At 43.1% G+C, this 16,596-nt stretch overlaps 1 protein-coding gene across 4 annotated transcripts in view; it reads left to right on the forward strand.

Annotated features, from left to right (window-relative positions):
• MAP7 (microtubule associated protein 7) overlaps positions 1 to 16,596 on the forward strand; it is a 169,183-nt gene that overhangs the window by 125,709 nt on the left and 26,878 nt on the right. For 3 of the 4 annotated variants that reach the window (XM_058671547.1, XM_058671394.1, XM_058671442.1), the window contains exons 4-7: positions 1,326 to 1,489; positions 2,634 to 2,751; positions 8,948 to 9,058; positions 13,709 to 13,822. In XM_058671547.1, the coding sequence (XP_058527530.1) occupies positions 1,326 to 1,489; positions 2,634 to 2,751; positions 8,948 to 9,058; positions 13,709 to 13,822 (507 nt within the window). The remainder of the gene's footprint in view (positions 1 to 1,325; positions 1,490 to 2,633; positions 2,752 to 8,947; positions 9,059 to 13,708; positions 13,823 to 16,596) is intronic. The other variant, XM_058671491.1, reaches the window with a different exon arrangement.

The raw sequence follows: 16,596 nt of genomic DNA on the forward strand, positions 1-16,596 counted from the left end.
TATTTAGCACAGCCTGGGTTGCCCGCAGCCCGTGTCAGAGGGCCTGTAGACAAGTGCCAGCTGTACTCTGTGTTCCAACTTCCTGGTAATGTGAACCTTGGCAGGCTGCAGGCTCTGGCCCATGCCACTGGGCTCCCATTCCCCACATGGAGGAACCAGACAAAGCTGAGTTTTTCAGTCTGGCCAGTCCCACACTATTGCTAGCATTTGAGGCATGAACCAACTGATGGGAGATATTACTATCTCCCTCCCCGTCTCTCTTTGTTTCACACTCTGCTTTTTAAAAAAATAATAATCTTTTTAAATGATAAATTAATTTTGATGCAAAAAATTTTAAATTCATGAATGCATGTTATTTACTTTTTTAATACTTTTTTTTTTTTTTTAGCATTTAGTTGTTTGACATACAAAGAGAAAGAAATCTTCCTTCTGCTTTTTTACTTCTCGGTTGTCAGCAGTCACCCAGCCTGGGCCAGGCCAAAGCCAGGTGCATTAGGAGGAAGCTGGGTCAAAACTGGATGGCAGTGTTACAAGTGGGGCTTAACCCACTATGCCATGCTGCCAGCCCCAGCTGTTTCTTAATACATACTTTCGATGAACTCTCTGAAGTGACCCCGTAGATGTGTTTGGGTATCACAACAAAGGAAGCATCGTACTGAAGAAAATAGCTTTGTGTGGACTCAATGTAAAACACAGCGTGTATGTAGTACATTAAGAAGAAAAGGGACATTTTCACTGTTGACCAGTGTTTTCCAATTTGGATGTCTCCATTCAGGCATCAGTCCTAAGCAGGGTGAGATCCTGGGATACCAGGGTGGCTAGCCGCTGCTCTCACACACCTGGGAGGCTTTCCCTATGTCTCCCCTCAGCCAACTATTTCCTCGCAAATGCTTTCAATGATCGCAGAAGGCCGATGTTAAGTTAAACGTAACGTAGTCACAGACTAGAGGAGTTCACGTTTACAAAGAGAGACAGGCGTTTCTGTTGTCTGGGAGAGCCCTGTGTGGGTTGTGGGACTGAGATTAGGGCATGCATGCACATTGAGGCCTTACCCTCTAGCACACTACCTGGCAGTATGGGTCCCCAAAGGCTAGAATGTTATGTTTCTTCACCACCATTTTTAACATACTAAGTGATGCTTAAACATTGAATGGAATACCAGTTTGTCTGTTTCCTGGAAATGAGGAAAAGTGAAGGCCACGCTTACTTGTTAATTGATGCAAAGCCCAGGAGCCTGCCCTTGTTTGACAGAGACCTTAGGTGGCCCTCGCTGTTCAAGGGCTACACCCACCTGAGTTTGCTGTCTCTCTTGTCCTCCCCTGAAGCTGCAAGAGAAATCGTCTGGTTGGAAAGGGAAGAGCGCGCCAGGCAGCACTATGAGAAGCACCTGGAAGAGCGGAAGAGGAAGTTGGAGGAGCAGAGGCAAAAGGAGGAGCGGCGCCGAGCTGCAGTGGAGGAGAAGCGCCGGCAGCGGCTAGAGGAGGACAAGGTGAGAGGTGGGGCCAGGCAGACATGGACGGGAGGGAGGCAGAGCCGGCCAGGTAGGGCCAGGTGGGGCCAGGTGTGTCCCCCTCCTGGCTTCCGAGGAGGCAGCTCAGCAGATGGCCGCAGCTGCTGGGGAAGAGGTGTGGAAGTCTGGGAGAGGCAGGGCTGGTTATTGTTACTGCCACAGAAGCTTGAAATGCACAATCTAAACACCTCCACTCTAAGTCAACAACTCATTAGCCTTTTAGTTCTTCTGCACTGAGGCTGTGGCAGTTGGGTTTCCTGTCCCACGTTTTCACAGGGATTGCCCCATGTGATTCAACCTTGCCTAACCCGGGAGCAAGGATTAGATACAGAGTTTTTGTGGAAATGGAAGTTTCAACTGCTAATGGCTAGGTGGTAGGAGGTGCTACACATCAGTGAGTTGGGAACACTCACACACCCAGATTCTGAACTCTGTTTTCACGCGTGGTGCCACGTCTGTTACTCACTGATCCTAACCTAAGCCCTGATGCTCATGTGTTGAAATCATCAAGTCACAGGTCAACTCTGTGGCACAGCCGGTTGAACTACTGACACCGAAGGCAGCACAAATGAGTGCCCCACTTGCCATCCAGCTCCCTGCTGGGGCACCTGAGCAAGCAGAAGACGGCCCAAGTGCTTGGGCCCTGGGCACCCGTGCAGGGGACTTGGGTAGCATTCCTGGCTCCTAGATACAGCCCAGCCCAGCCCAGTCCAGCCCAGCCGTTGCTGTTGGGGCCCTTTGAGGAGTGAACCAGCTGATGGAAACAATTCTGTCTCCCTCCTCCTTTCTCCCTCCCTCCCTTCTTCTGCCTCCCTATAACTCTTGCCTTTTAAGTAAATTTTGCCTTTCTAAAAAAAAAAAAGCATCACAACTCAGCAGTAAGTCATGTATGTAGGAGGCTGTGGTCCAACAAGGGTCTCATCAGGGGCTCTTGATTATTTCAGTAGCTGCCCCCCGACCGTATTTTTCTCACCATAAGATGAGGCACAGACACAAGGGAATGGATTAGGGTGGTTGAGTGGGAATACAGGTGGTACCCCCTTATCCCACCCTGTCATACTGTACCACGAAGCATCTTCAGACCAACTTTGATCCTAACCCCTGACTCTGCACTCCTGGCTAGGTACGCCATGAAGCCGTCGTCCGACGTACAATGGAGAGGAGCCAGAAGCCCAGGCCGCAGGCCAACCGGTGGTCGTGGGGCGGCCCTCTGCACGGGAGCCCCGGCCTCCACAGCGCAGGTAAAGACATGTGGCACCGACCACCACCGTCAGAACCAGCAGTCTTTGGTGTGGTTTGGGTTGAATTTTTTTGTTTTGTTTCCGTTTTGGGTTAGTAAAAAAAAAAGTGCATCTGCTTCTTTTTCTTCAATCCGTGTTTGCAACACAAAAATCCTGCTGAAATAATTCAGCTTCAATTGTATGGCGCTCCCTCTGGTTGAGGGTAAGAGGGTGATAGAGATAAGAGGTTCTGTTACGTGCACTCTCCACCTGTGCTGTGGCTTCTTCAGCAGACACGATAGCATGTGTCTAAGCTGTTTCGTACATGAACAAATAGAAATTCACTTCAAAATTCGAACTCACTGTAAAGCTTTATTTTTGTACTGTAAATTCAAGACACTTTGAGCTTTACATAGTGTGTGTCACTTTAATTTTTTTTTTCTTTCATTTGTTTGAGTTCAATATCTTTATTTCTTATTTTGCTTTGGAAAGTCATTGTCTGGCATTCTGTCCCCAGGTGGTTTTGTTGAGTCATCATTCACCTTTCTCGATTTAGCAGGCCTGGACCACCACTTCCCAACTGTTGGTGGTACTAGAGAATCTGGTACAGACACCCTGTGATTGCCGGCTGCCGCCCTGTAGCTAGCGCCGCAGACCCAGGGCCGGCTCACCACTCGCTAAGCCATCACCACCCTAGACGTAATGCATGCTTCCTACGCTATGGCCTAGACCTAGATCTGGGGTTGGCACAGTGTTTCCTAAGTGCGACAGTGCAATTCAGGTGACTTAAAGGTGTTGCCATATTGGCTTTATCTTGAAACGCTTGCTTTGTTTGAAACCTCTGTAAGCTGATTTTCAGCTTAAAAAAAATTTGCCTGGGATTAGAGTGTTTCTAATTTAGCTTCTCTCCCTCTTCCCATCCAACATGTATACCTGCCCCCTCACCCTTTTAATTTTCATCTAAATGGCCATGAATTTTTGTTTACTTACTCTTTGATTCCCATGTACCTTCCCTGATACTTTGATTAGGAAAAAAATAAAACCCCATACTATCAAACAGTTTGCAAACTGACTTGAAAACAGTTTTTTTGATTCCTCACTGTTCACAACCCAGGCAAACCTGTGGTAGTGCTATGATTTACATGGAATAGGGATGGTTTTGATACAGAAAAGCTGCCACAGTATATAATTTGGTAGCTATATATATGTATATATTTTTTCTTTCTTATGTAACTGCATTCTCTACACTTATATGTGGCTGATTCTGCCAATAAAAGACTGTCATATGTTTCTGAGGAGATGTAGGTCTTCCTCGCCTTAATTCTTGCTTCCAGACCAAGTTCAGCAGCCCCTGACCTCTGTTATTTACCGCTCAGAACAAGAGAGACCTGAGTTAAAATCTGTTTTTTCCCAAGGGTTGTCAGTTCGAGCAAACTGTTCGTTTCCTGGAACAGAGTTGAACTGGAATTTGCCAAAGTTCTCAGTAGTCAGAGAGTGACATGCTGTGATGTTGCCAGCAGCGGGCAGGTCTCATTCACTTCGAAGAAGGCCCTTTAGTTCAAAGTCATATCTGAGGTGTGATGACTTCTCAACCATGATTAGATTCTAAGACTGTCTCCAGTGGAATTCTAGTCACAACTGCTGGCGTGTCAGCTATCACTGGCTTGGAAAACTTAATTAAGCCGATTTGCATCTTGTTCAGTGAGAAAAATAAATGAATAAAAATCTCATCTCTCAGTAATAACAAACACATAGTATACTTCCATAATTTCAACGCTCTGTGGCAGTTTTATTATTATTACTATTATTATTTTATTTGTATGAAAGGCAGAAAGACCATTCACAGTACCCTGTAGGATAGAGAACTGAATGTTTCTAATCAACTGTGGGGAATCTGCATGTAGACACAACTTTACTCCAACAAAAAGGCCGCAACTAAAACAGCATCAGGAAATGTGTTGCAGAGACTGGTTTTGTGGTATGGTGAGGTATACCACCACTTTTGGCACAAGTGTCAATACCAGAGTGCCTGCTATTCCACCTCAGACCTCAGAGAAGAACGGATGAAGTAGAAGATGGGGTTCCTCACTCACGGCTTCATCCTGGCCCAGCCCCAGCTGTTACAGCTATGTGGAAACTGAAGCAGCAGATGAAAGATCTGTCTCTTTCTCTTCCTCTAACTTTCTGCCTCTAAAATATATAAATAAATTGTAGGAAGAAGGCAGGAGGGAGCAAGGGAAGGAAGAAAATATGTTGCAGGTAGTGAACATTTAACCTGATGATTAAGATGCTCCCACCCCACACGGGAGTACCCGAATTCAGTTCCCAACTCGGACTCCTGACTCCAGCTTTATGCCCTGCACACCGTGGGAGGCAGCATAACATTACTCAAGTAGCTGGAATTTTGCAGCATACATGAGAAACTTGGTTTCCATCCCAGCTCCAGGCCTGGTTGTTACAGGTATTTGGAGGATGAGCCAATGGTTGTAAGTTTCTCACCCCTACTACCACCCCAAGTTCTCAAGTAAATGAAAAATTAGAAAACTTAAAAAGAAAATGTATTAATATAAAGTCACCTGGAAATGACTTTTGTTATCCCTTTTTGTACCCAAACCTTGCATTTCATTAGGATGTTCCTTTTGACATTTTCATAGATCTTTCCGCTATGTTAGGATTGCCCTAGGGGAAACCATCATTTGTGCATAAATATGAGTCACAGAAATGGTGTTTTCTGGCTTATTAAAATGGTAGAATTGCTTTGACTAAAAATGAACCTTAGTCAGAAATACAAATATCTGATGTTCATGAAAAATTAATCACCGTTACTCTGTAAATAATAGTTTGAAATGATTACTCCATACAGAAAAGGTCACTGCATTTTTTTTTTTTTAAAGATTTATTTGAAAGGCAAAGTTGGGGGCAGGAGAGAGAGAGAGAGAATCTTCCATCCACTGTTTTGCTCTCCAGATGGCCATGATGACTATGACTGGGCCAGGCCAAAACCAAGAGCCAAGAATTTGTTCTGGGTCCCCCACATTTGTTCAGGGGCCCAAACACTTGAGCCATCTTGGTTTGCTTTCACAGGCACGTTAGCAGGAAGCTGGATCAGAAGTGGAGCTGCCAGGACTATAACTGGTACCACAAGCTGTGGCTTTATTGGCTGTGTTGCAGTGGCCCCCGCTGCACATTTTTTACTGCCAATGTTAAACCATCTACCCCCAGGAATAATTTGTTTTAGTTTTATGAGCAACTAATAATGAAAAACCAAACATCACAAAAAACCCTTTAATTGTAGCAATGATAGATGAAAGCATCAATTAACTCCTGAAAAATACAAGAGTAAGATTTTTAGACTTTCATTATATGTGATTTTACATTCAGTGAGTCTAGTTTGTGCTGATGAATGTTGTTACAGCCAAAGCAGATTAACAGCTGATTTTTGCACTTGTAAATGTTTTCCTTCTTATTTGATATTTACCAATTGTTTCTTAAATTATTTAACTGCAGGATAAACAATAATACATACAAGCTTAGAAACAATTCTGCTTTTAATCCTGTTCTGTCAGTTCTGTTGGGCAAATTTGTGTGCTGATTCCATACTTGTATGCCACACTGAACTCACACACATAGAAATGTGGCTATTTTTACACTCTTGAATCAGTTTCTAGCATCGAACAACACAGTAGAGGGCAAGCCAGAATGGGACAACTGAAGTTCCTAATAACCTATTGTGTATTTTCTGAGAAAATAAAAAGGAGGAGTTTGAAGACTCCAAACATAAAGTTATTATTTTAAGTTTTTTAAGATTTTTTTTATTTTTATTGGAAAGACAGATTTACAGAGAGGAGATAAAATGAGAAAGATCTCCCATCTGCAGGTTCACTCCTCAGGTGGCTACAATGGCCAGAGCTAAGCCAATCCAAAGCCAGGAGCCAGAAGCTTCTTTCAGGTCTCCCAAACAGGTGCAGGTTCCCAGGACTTTGGGCTGTGTTTTACTGCTTTGGCAGGCCATCAGCAGGGAGCTGGATGGGAAGTGGTGCCCATATGGGGTCCCAGCACATGCAAGATGAAAACTTCAGCCGCTAGACTACCACGCTGGGTCTTACTTTAAATGTTAAATGACTAGGAGAGGAAAACATTTATTATCTGAATTTTTTTTTTTGCCTTTTCAAAAGTTGTTATGAAATTTATTTATTTGAGAGGCAGAGAGAGAAAAAGAAGAGGGTGTTCACATGTGCTGGTTCCCTCCCCCACTGCCCACAGTATCTAAGAGCTGGGCCGAGGCTGGACCAGGCCAAATCTGGGAGCCAGCACCTCAGTGCACATCTTCCTGGTGGATGGCAGGCACCAAATCCTTGGTCCATCATTGCTGCCTTCTGGAGTCTTCCTTAGCTGGGAGTAGAATGCAGAGTGGAACCAGCACTTGAATCCAGGTACTCCAGTGAGGGACTCAGGCATCTTTGAGCTTTTATCCTCCAATTTCCATGGGCAGTGTCCACTTTCCAGGTGTAAGATGACTGTAGACCTTTTTTATTTTTTTTTTTAATTTAGTTCCTTATGGAAATTCTCTTTTAAAATTTTTTTCACATTTTACATTTTGTTATTATTATTATTATTATCATTTTATGATACAGTCATGATCTGAATTCATCAATGAACACTATATTTACATTCATTAAAATGGCACTCTGTTGTAAAAAATGTATAATTATTAAGAATTCATGATATGGGGTAGACAGGATTGTGATGCAACAGGTTGAGCCACCACTTGGGACACCTTCACTCCACATCGGAGTACTGTTCAGGACTCAGCCACTCCTCTTCCCACCCGTATTTCCGCTAATGCATCTCAGAGACAGGAAATGATGATGGTGGCCCACGTATGTGAGTTACTGCCACCCTCGTGGGAGACCCAGATGAAGGTCTCGGCTCCTGATCCAGTCTCAGCCATTGCAACCATTTGGGCAGTAAGTAGCAGATGCTAGATTCCTCTCTCTGCTTTTAGAATAAATAAATTTTAAAAAATTAAAATATTTTAAAAAATTATTATCATGTGGTGCTTACTCATTTCATGATGCAAACTAATCAGCACAGGCAGCCTATCAGTTCATGTGTAAAGCCTACCAGCTGTTCTCTTCCAGTTCCTTACATGGTTTGTAATCCATTATTGTGAGCTGTATGTGCCTCACTGAACGGTGGAACTCTAGAACTTGGCACTTCTGTCTGTTTCACCCACCCTTTCTGTATCCCTCCTCCCCTAACACTTGCCACCCTGTGAAACTGTTCTAAGTTCATATTGACTTGTTCGTTAGCTTCCAAGTAATCTTCAGATTTTTTTTTCTAACTCCTAAGAAGCAGCTGATATGTATTTAGCCTAGCAGTTAAGACATTGCATTCCATATGAGAGTGCCTGGCTCTGATTCTTGACCCCAGCTCCCTACAGGTGCCTATTCTGGAAACCTAGATTGAGTTAACAGCTCACAGCTTTGACCAAGCCCTGTCTCAGCCATAGCCAGCATTCGGGTAGGCACCCAAGGATGAAAACTGTCTCTCTGCCTCTCAAGTAAATTTCATTTTAAGCTTTTTAAGGAGATTGAAATGTTAACTAACCTGATTTGATCCTTATACCTTAAATGCATGTGTTGAGTTGGCACACTATACCCCATAAATATGTACAGAAAAAAAATATGTTAACAGTTAACATGGCCATTGTTATTTTTTTTTTTTAATCTATTCTGTAATGGACTGGACTTCCCTGAGTAAAATCCCTCTACAAGCCACAGTGTTGGCAAATACACAGACCCTCGTGTCCTCTTGACTGCAGCATTTGTGTATTTTACCAGCACCATTATTACCCCAGAAATTGCAAGGACATTCACTTGTGTGGGCCTCTCCTTGTTCCACAGTCTGCCTCCACTGGCTTCGTAGCCCCAGACCTCCGTTCAGTCTTCATCTACTTGCATTATAGCAATATTCTTAAGTTTCCATGGCTGACAAACTGGTAAGCTGAAGATTGACTCTGTCCTGCAAGAAACATGGATTTGATGTCTAGCCTTTAAGTTACCTCGAAAATGTCCACTTAGAAAACTGTGCTGTTATTGAACGATCTAGAAATAGAGCTGAAAGCCTCCAAGCCTAGTTTTCCCTCCATCAGTGACCTAGGAAATTGCAATCCTGCATGCTGGCTGTCAATTAGCATTATCTCCATTTGTTTTAGATCCAGACAGGCGGTCAGTTTCCACCATGAATCTTTCGAAACATGTTGATCCCGTCATTAGCAAGCGGCTCTCCTCTTCATCTGCAACTTTGCTAAATTCTCCAGATAGAGGTACAGTTCAAAAGGAAAACAACAAAAAGTGTTCTGTTCTTTACCTAATGCTTTTTTATTTTTATGGATGTTTACAGATGGAAATAATCATCTGAAGTTGCTTTCCCTACATTTCTCAAATAGGAAGAAACAAACCTCAGAGTAAAAAAGCAGTAAACGGCTGAGCAGCATTTTCCTTGCGACGTTTTAGAACCCGGCTGAGTGACTGCGTTCAGCAGTGCTGAAAGCAGTGCTGCTCTGGACTCTTTAGTAGATGAGTTTACAGCTCCAGAAGTCACCCACTTACCCACCCAAGTACAAATAATTTTGTTACCAACATTTCTTTACCTCCAGTCAGATTGCGGTGGCTTTTCCTCTGTACTCTGGCAACCCCAGGCTCTGGCTTTCTGACAAAATCTTTTTGAATGATTCATGTTGGTAGATTTCATTTTGGCCAATTTGTTTCTCATTGAACCAAACATTTTTGACTGCATTTCTTATGTGTATGATGGAGTTTTCAGTGTCCATTCATTTACCTTTGAGAAACATGGCTTGGCTTCATCACTTACACTCTCTGGAAATGTTTAGCAACCTTAGTCCTCCAGTTAACATCTTACTTGACTTTTGAGTTGTATTCATCCAATGGATTTACAGTACATGAATGTTGAATCATTTATGAAGTGAAAATTTTATCTTCCATATCTTATAAAAATAAAAATCAAGCTTTTAAGATAAACTAAACTACTTGTTCTGCATAACCATGGTGTTTTAAATAACCAAAGAATTATTGTGCAATATAGAAGCACATACTCTAAAAGTAGTAAGATATAGTTGCTGTAAGTGTTTTATAAAGAAATTGGGACACTTTTAGTGTTTCTAATCTTTAAAAAGAATGTAATGTATGCATGTTCTGTGTGTTTGTGTATCTGCATATTTTGTATCAAAGTTATGGTATCATTGTAATGCACAGCAATACGTAAGTCTTGATGTTATTTATAACTAATCTCTTAAAGCAGTAAATGTTTGAACAACTTTCTGTTGTCTTTTAACCCAAACCATTCCTTTTTATGTAACCTGATCTACCCAAGTCATCGCCTAATTATGTATTAGATAAATAGTCATATTGGATACCTTTTGTATGTTTAAGGGTTATAAATGGAAATTTCCTTCATAAATATAGTTTGCCTTCAAATCCATTTACTTAAAACATGAATGATAGCATGCAAGTGCTAATCTTAAGGTTGTCTGTTTATCTTTGTTTTGAAATTGTTCACTTATACAGCACTTGAATTTTATACTTTTGTAAACTTACTGCAGTGGAGATACTGCAGTTGAGGCTTTACAGTACTTTTGAAATTTTGCTCACCACCTCCTGCAGTCACAGGGCTCAAATTAGGGTTAGGGTGGAAGTGGGGAGCCTGGCCACGAACTGGACATCCCGCCCAGGCCTCTACGGAAAGTCAGTGCTGAACTGTGTGTGCATCAATTAAGAATAAGATTTTTTATGGGTCCTACATGATAGTATTTGGATATTGCTAAAAGAGTAGGCTCTAAGAACTGCAACCCCTGAGAGGTGGACAGCATGACTTCTTGTCCTCCCTGCCAACTGTTGCACCAGAGTGCCTGAAACAGAGGTCAGCAGCCCCTCACCCACATCGTTGGTGTGCTGCATTTTCAGCTCTTCCCCTGTGCCTTTGGTCAATCTGCAGTCATTCCTTACCTCTCTTCCTGCAAGCAAGATGCAGGATGGAGAATTAAGACATTATGTCAAATTCCTCCACAACCAAGGTGGTCCTAGCTAGGACCAGGACACTGCCTCTGGAGGCATGGTCCAGGTCTGGGAACTTGAGTATTGAGCTATACTAGTAGGCCAGGAGGGAGTGCACTGGATCTTGGGAGTTCTGCTTCTTTGTCCCACTCTCCAGAGAGCCACCTCCCACTCTCAGCATGCCAGCGTCCCAAGGCATTTTCTTTTTAATTCAGGTAAACTCTCAGTAGGACAGTGAGAAAGGGCTTAGATCTTTCATTAAAAATAGAAATAATCCTGAATTTGGATATTCTAATTAAAAAATTTAAATAGTTCCATTAATTTCCTATTTTCTCCCTATTTTTAAGAGATTTATTATGCTTCATTATCTCATCAGAAAACATTCTTATCAAATGGTTAGTCCAGAGACTTCATGGTTAAAGCTGTCAGGAGATTATATGTGTCTTTCCTAGCTTTATTAAGCTCTCTGTTCTGCGGCATGGACCTTAAAATTGACAGTAGTAAAAGTTCGGCTGGAATGCTTGCAAACAGCTCTCCTTGTTATGAAAACCACTGAACGATTGGCATGGCATTTGGTAAATAGCCGCTTCGCCAAGTGTGCTTTTCCAGGCCCTCCTGACCAGCTCTGGGCCTGTGCCCCTCCAGCTCTTGTGATTGTCACACCTAAATGCATTGTGACATAGATGGCTTCAGGCTACCTCGGTTGAAATCTCTACAGCTGCTGCCTCAGAGAGAACAACTGCTTCTCAAGACTAAGAACAAGAGGGAGTTTAAAGAATGTAGTAACCTATTTGCTTAAAATTAGTACATTCCCCCTACACACCTACTCACCCCCAACTAGAATCCATATCAGCTCTGTCCATAGACTTGCTGTGTTTTGTCTGAGCAGTGTTTCATGTTTAATGTGAATCTTTAAGGCCTCAACCAACATTTAAAATATGGAAGATTTCCCATATTTGACTTCTAATGAATGACAAACGTGTGATCCAGCAGTCTGCCTAATGTCTGCACGCACCCATTATGAGAAACTTGAGCAGTGATTTCATGCTTGCAGGAGGGAAGCGTAGAGCAAACTTCATAGTATTTGGCCCAGACCTCTTCCTTGTGGTAGCTACAGCCCCTAGAGGCCTTTGAGTTTGCCTCCTGTAGGCTGCACAGCCCACCAAGGAATTGTCAGTATCTCATTTTTAAGTGCTTAAATAGAATTCACCATGAGTTGTTCCATGAGAGTTAATATCTTCCTTTGTAGTCTTAAAAACAAACCCCTCTAGGCTAAAGCATAAATCAATCCACAAACTCTCCATAACTTTTACTAAAACATTTTGTTATAGACTGTTAGCACAGTTGTGAATGTGGTAGATGTAGAAACGGGCTTCTCCTCGAAAAACCTGCCATTCACGGTGTTGGGAGCTTTAAAGCAAATCTCTTCATGTTTGCCTTATATGCAAGTATAAGTGGATTTTTCGTGTTCTTCCTAAGAAGCAAATTGTTTTGTTGAGGCCTTAAAGATTCACAGAAATAAAGTAATGAATTTCATAATAGAGGAAAGAAAAGGGACTTCTCTTTTTAATGATAACCCATCCCAAATGCCTTTGTAAGCTATAGTTTTAAGAAAAAAGGAATTTTGGAAAAAATTAGATCAAATAGCTAAAATACTACCTAACGAATCAGTGTAAATCCTTTCTATAGCAGTGTTTAAAATATGACTTTTATTTATTAAAACTGATTTCCTAGAATTGGGATGTCATTCCTTGTAAATATGATGTAAGCAAAGTTGTTGAAAGACCACATGCCTTAGACAAAGGGATCTTGCACCTGCTGTTTGTGGATCAGACCAGATGTGGCCTTGTCAGGTTCAGACAGTTGTAAAGACTTTCATATAAGTGATGTAGAAATGTACAGAATGTCTAGAATAGAAATACATGATCCCTCCAGCAAGAGTTGTCAGAATTCGCAAGCTCTTTTGCTGGTGCTTTTGTCAAAGACCTTCAGTGTTATCATGGCTCACTTCTGGAAGCTAGTGTCATGATAAGCAAACTAATTAACGGCATTCATTTTCCAACCATGGTTTCACCAAGCTCCAGTATTATTTGGCATCACATGCCATTTTATTATTTTAAATTTATGTTCTGGAATTTCCAGGTTCCTGCTAGTAATGTTCAGGATTGTATTTATATTAAATGTTGGCTTTTTGGCTTAATCCTGTATTGCTTTAGTCTTCACCTTTTCTTTGGTGCATGTTTGTGTGTTGCCCAAGAGAGGCCTGAAAGAACCTGGTTTGCTGAATGGAGAAGTAGAAAGGAATCCCACGTAGAGCTCCACATGAGTTTTCTTTCCTGTTCTTCAGCTATCTAGCCTCTGCCCTCCCTAGCCCCGACTGCCAGCCTAACAGTTCATGGTGCTGTAACATGAGTTAAGGAGAGCCGTCCTGCTTGTATGAAATCAGCCTCCTGCTCACCACCAACACCTCTGTGGGTTTATTACGCAGCAGAGTTGGGAAGCTGAGCTGTGTGTAATCTTCCTAGTCCATTGTGCATCCCAAGGCCCATGAGGCAGATACTCGCTAGAGTTACTGCCAAATCTGCAGTTGAAGCACTACTTCTCTCTTATTCCCTGTTGACTGCTGAAGGCAAATTGGTAGCAAAAGCTCCATCTGTAAAACTAATTTACAACCTGCTGCAAAATACATATCTTGGCACAAATACATACGCACACACATACATACATACATGCATACATAGGCAACCTAGTACAAAGGCTGATGCCTCTGGTCTGGGTCCCTCTTTCCCTGATTGCCAGCCAGCTGTCGCCTCTGGCGAAGGCCCTGCATCTGGGGTGATGTTCTGCATCCTTTTGACCCTAAAAGAATGCCTCTAACATCTCGCTTATGTGGTGACATCTAGCTCGCCGCCTGCAGCTCAGCCCGTGGGAGAGCAGCGTTGTTAACAGACTCCTGACGCCCACACACTCGTTCCTGGCCAGAAGTAAAAGCACAGCTGCCTTGCCCGGAGAATCAGGTAAACCTGGCAAAGGGGCACTTCCCTGGCAAGGCCAGGTCCTGCCTGTGAAGTGTATCCGAGCCGCCCATGTTCAATCTATACCCATCTGAGTGTCTTCTAGCACGCGCGTCCCTCTCCTCCCACTGGCAGTGCCTGTTGGTGTTGGTTTCATGTCCCACCATTGTCTCCTGAGCATCCACCTCAGCGTCTCATCCGGACACCAGACGCCAGGCAGACAGACGGAGGCCCCCTGCCTGTGATCGGGTGGCCTCGGGTGCTCTCCGGTGCTTCTGCCCCTTCCCAGAGGCACCAGCAACCTGCTACCTGCCTTTACTTCTGCCTGTGTCTGAGCCATTGAACAAAGATAGAAATAATTTAAAACGAATACTCCCAGGTGGGCTTAAGACTCAAATCAAAGCCCAAACTTATTATTTAAGCATAGAATTTCCCAGTGTGGCTGTAGAGTAGCTTTTTATCTTCCCTGAGCCTGTTCTTTGTGTGTAATCTAGAAACCATAGCCTTCTAGAACACTCCACACTGTGGATAAAGCTATTATTTGTTACACTCTTTGAAAATAAGTAAAACATGCCCAGTGCTTGGTTGTGACAATGAGTTGTAACTCCTATATTCTTTTTTTTTTTTTTTTTTTTTAGTTTTAAAGTAAGATTTATTAGAAAAGCTAAGAAAGGAGACTCCCGCCCTAGTGACAGGAGGGGGTTCTGAGATAGAAAAGACCCGTGCATGGGGGGTGTTGGGACCCTTTTAAGCTTGAGTTCAAAGAGGGGGTTTTCCAAGGGCAAAGGAATTTCCTGGTCTCCAGGTATCTGCCTTTGGGACAAAAAGACCAGAGAGGTGCTAGACAGGACATTCCAGGCCTTAGGCAACTGCATATTACTTCCTCCTGTCCTCCTTTCAATGATAAGGAGATAGGCCTGGGACCCTCCCACACATTGGCCTGGAGGTAATGGCTGGTGCTTCAGGTGGGGAATTGATATGCTAATAGCACCCTTGTCCCTTGGAAGAGACTGCTCTGGTGAATCTAAAACATGGTGGGGAAATTCCCTTTTATATTTGGGAAGAAAAATGACTTGGGGACCCAGAATACCCTAACTGCCTACCAGCCAGTCTAACTCCTCACACATTCCGCCCCCCAGAAGAAGTGACCTTAACTGCTGTTAAGAGGGACAGGGACATCGTTCGTTCTTAACTGCTTCCTGCTGACAGAGGACGTAGTTCAAGGGCAGCAGTTAGGTACTCTTCTGGGGACCTGTCTAAGGGTCGCCTGGAATGCTTCTGCCCCTCGTTGGATTCTAGATAACACAAAACGAGCAAAACATTTTAGTATACATGGTCCAAACAGGAGTAAAAGAATAATTATTCCTATTATGCTTAAGAAAGGCGATACCCAAGAATACCACCCCCAATGTGCAGAGAATTTTTCCCAGTTTCCAAGGAAGATGTCTGACGACAGGTGTACTTTGCTTATTTCCTCGTGTAACTTGTCAATCTCCTTTTCAACTAGGTTAGAATTGTCGGTTAGATTGAAGCAACACATACCTGGTAGTTTCTCACATGCTCTTTGCCCATAGCTAAGAGGCCTTTACCTCATCCTATGCCAATACTGTTTACTATATATGGTGACTGTATATGCATCTCCTGTAATGGAACAGAAAAACATAATTGTTCCTCCATAACTCCTGTAGATTATGCAACTGATGTGAGCATGCCACGGGCTGGAGTCTTCTCTGTGGCAACATGTCTTTTTCCATGATTCCTAAGTCATATACAGGCCTTTGCTCTGTAGGTCGGGGTAGTGTCACTCCTAATCTCCCAGTGACCGCATCTACACATTCCATACGCTCCAGGCGGTCATTATCCCCAGACTGTGATGATTCCTTAACTTTGTACACCAAAACTAGTACAGTATTCAAGGCCTTGTTTTTGCCAAACGCTGTGGTATCCACTCAGGAAGGGAGAGAAATAAGTGAATTGGCTTGTATATTAGAAAAAACTGCCAAAGCCACTGCTAAGGCCTTGTCTTATCTTAATGACGAGATAAATGAGGTTCGTACTGGAGTCCTACAAAACCGGGCTGCCACTGATTACTTATTACTAAAGAATCCTATATTCTTTTGAAACGCAAAAAACATGGCTGAGTGAACCTACCAATTTGTTGAGAACTTAGTGTAGATGTCATGTGTCTCTAGCTAGAGGGAGGTACATATTTCGTAGCACTTCTCTCACTGTGAGCGGATTCCAATTTTCCCAGCTCTGTCTGGGCACCATTGCTGTGTGAGGGTCTACGAGCCCTCACCTTCAGCGCTGGAGAAATCGCATTCCTGCTTCATAAAGGCCCTTTTAAAGATGCTTTGCCTCAACAAGCCTCTTCATGTTCACTAGCCCACTTCACAAACAGTCATTCTTGGGAGTTTTATGATGTCTTTCATCTGTGATGCCCGATGAGCTCATGTGTCTCAGAGCTGCTTCTCACAGTAACCTCTGAGAATCAGGGACACAACTTCAGGCACTCCCCTTCGCCTTCTTGTGGAAACCAAGTGCAATGACAGCAGATGACTTAGACCTGAACCACTGAGCAAGTTGGTTTGCCACTCACTCCCTCGCACCCGTAGTGATGCTGGGTGCACAGCCGGGCAGGCATGTTCCTGAACCACGGGGGTCTGCGTTTTCTCTAAAGAACCTTTCTTGTGCAAACTATCACATTGCTCCCCAGATTTTCCTGGAATGAAAAGCACAATTTATTTCCAGTTATTTTTTCTCATGCCTGCAAATGT

This window comes from Ochotona princeps, chromosome 1, assembly GCF_030435755.1.
Source record: "Ochotona princeps isolate mOchPri1 chromosome 1, mOchPri1.hap1, whole genome shotgun sequence".
Classification (NCBI taxonomy): domain Eukaryota; kingdom Metazoa; phylum Chordata; class Mammalia; order Lagomorpha; family Ochotonidae; genus Ochotona; species Ochotona princeps.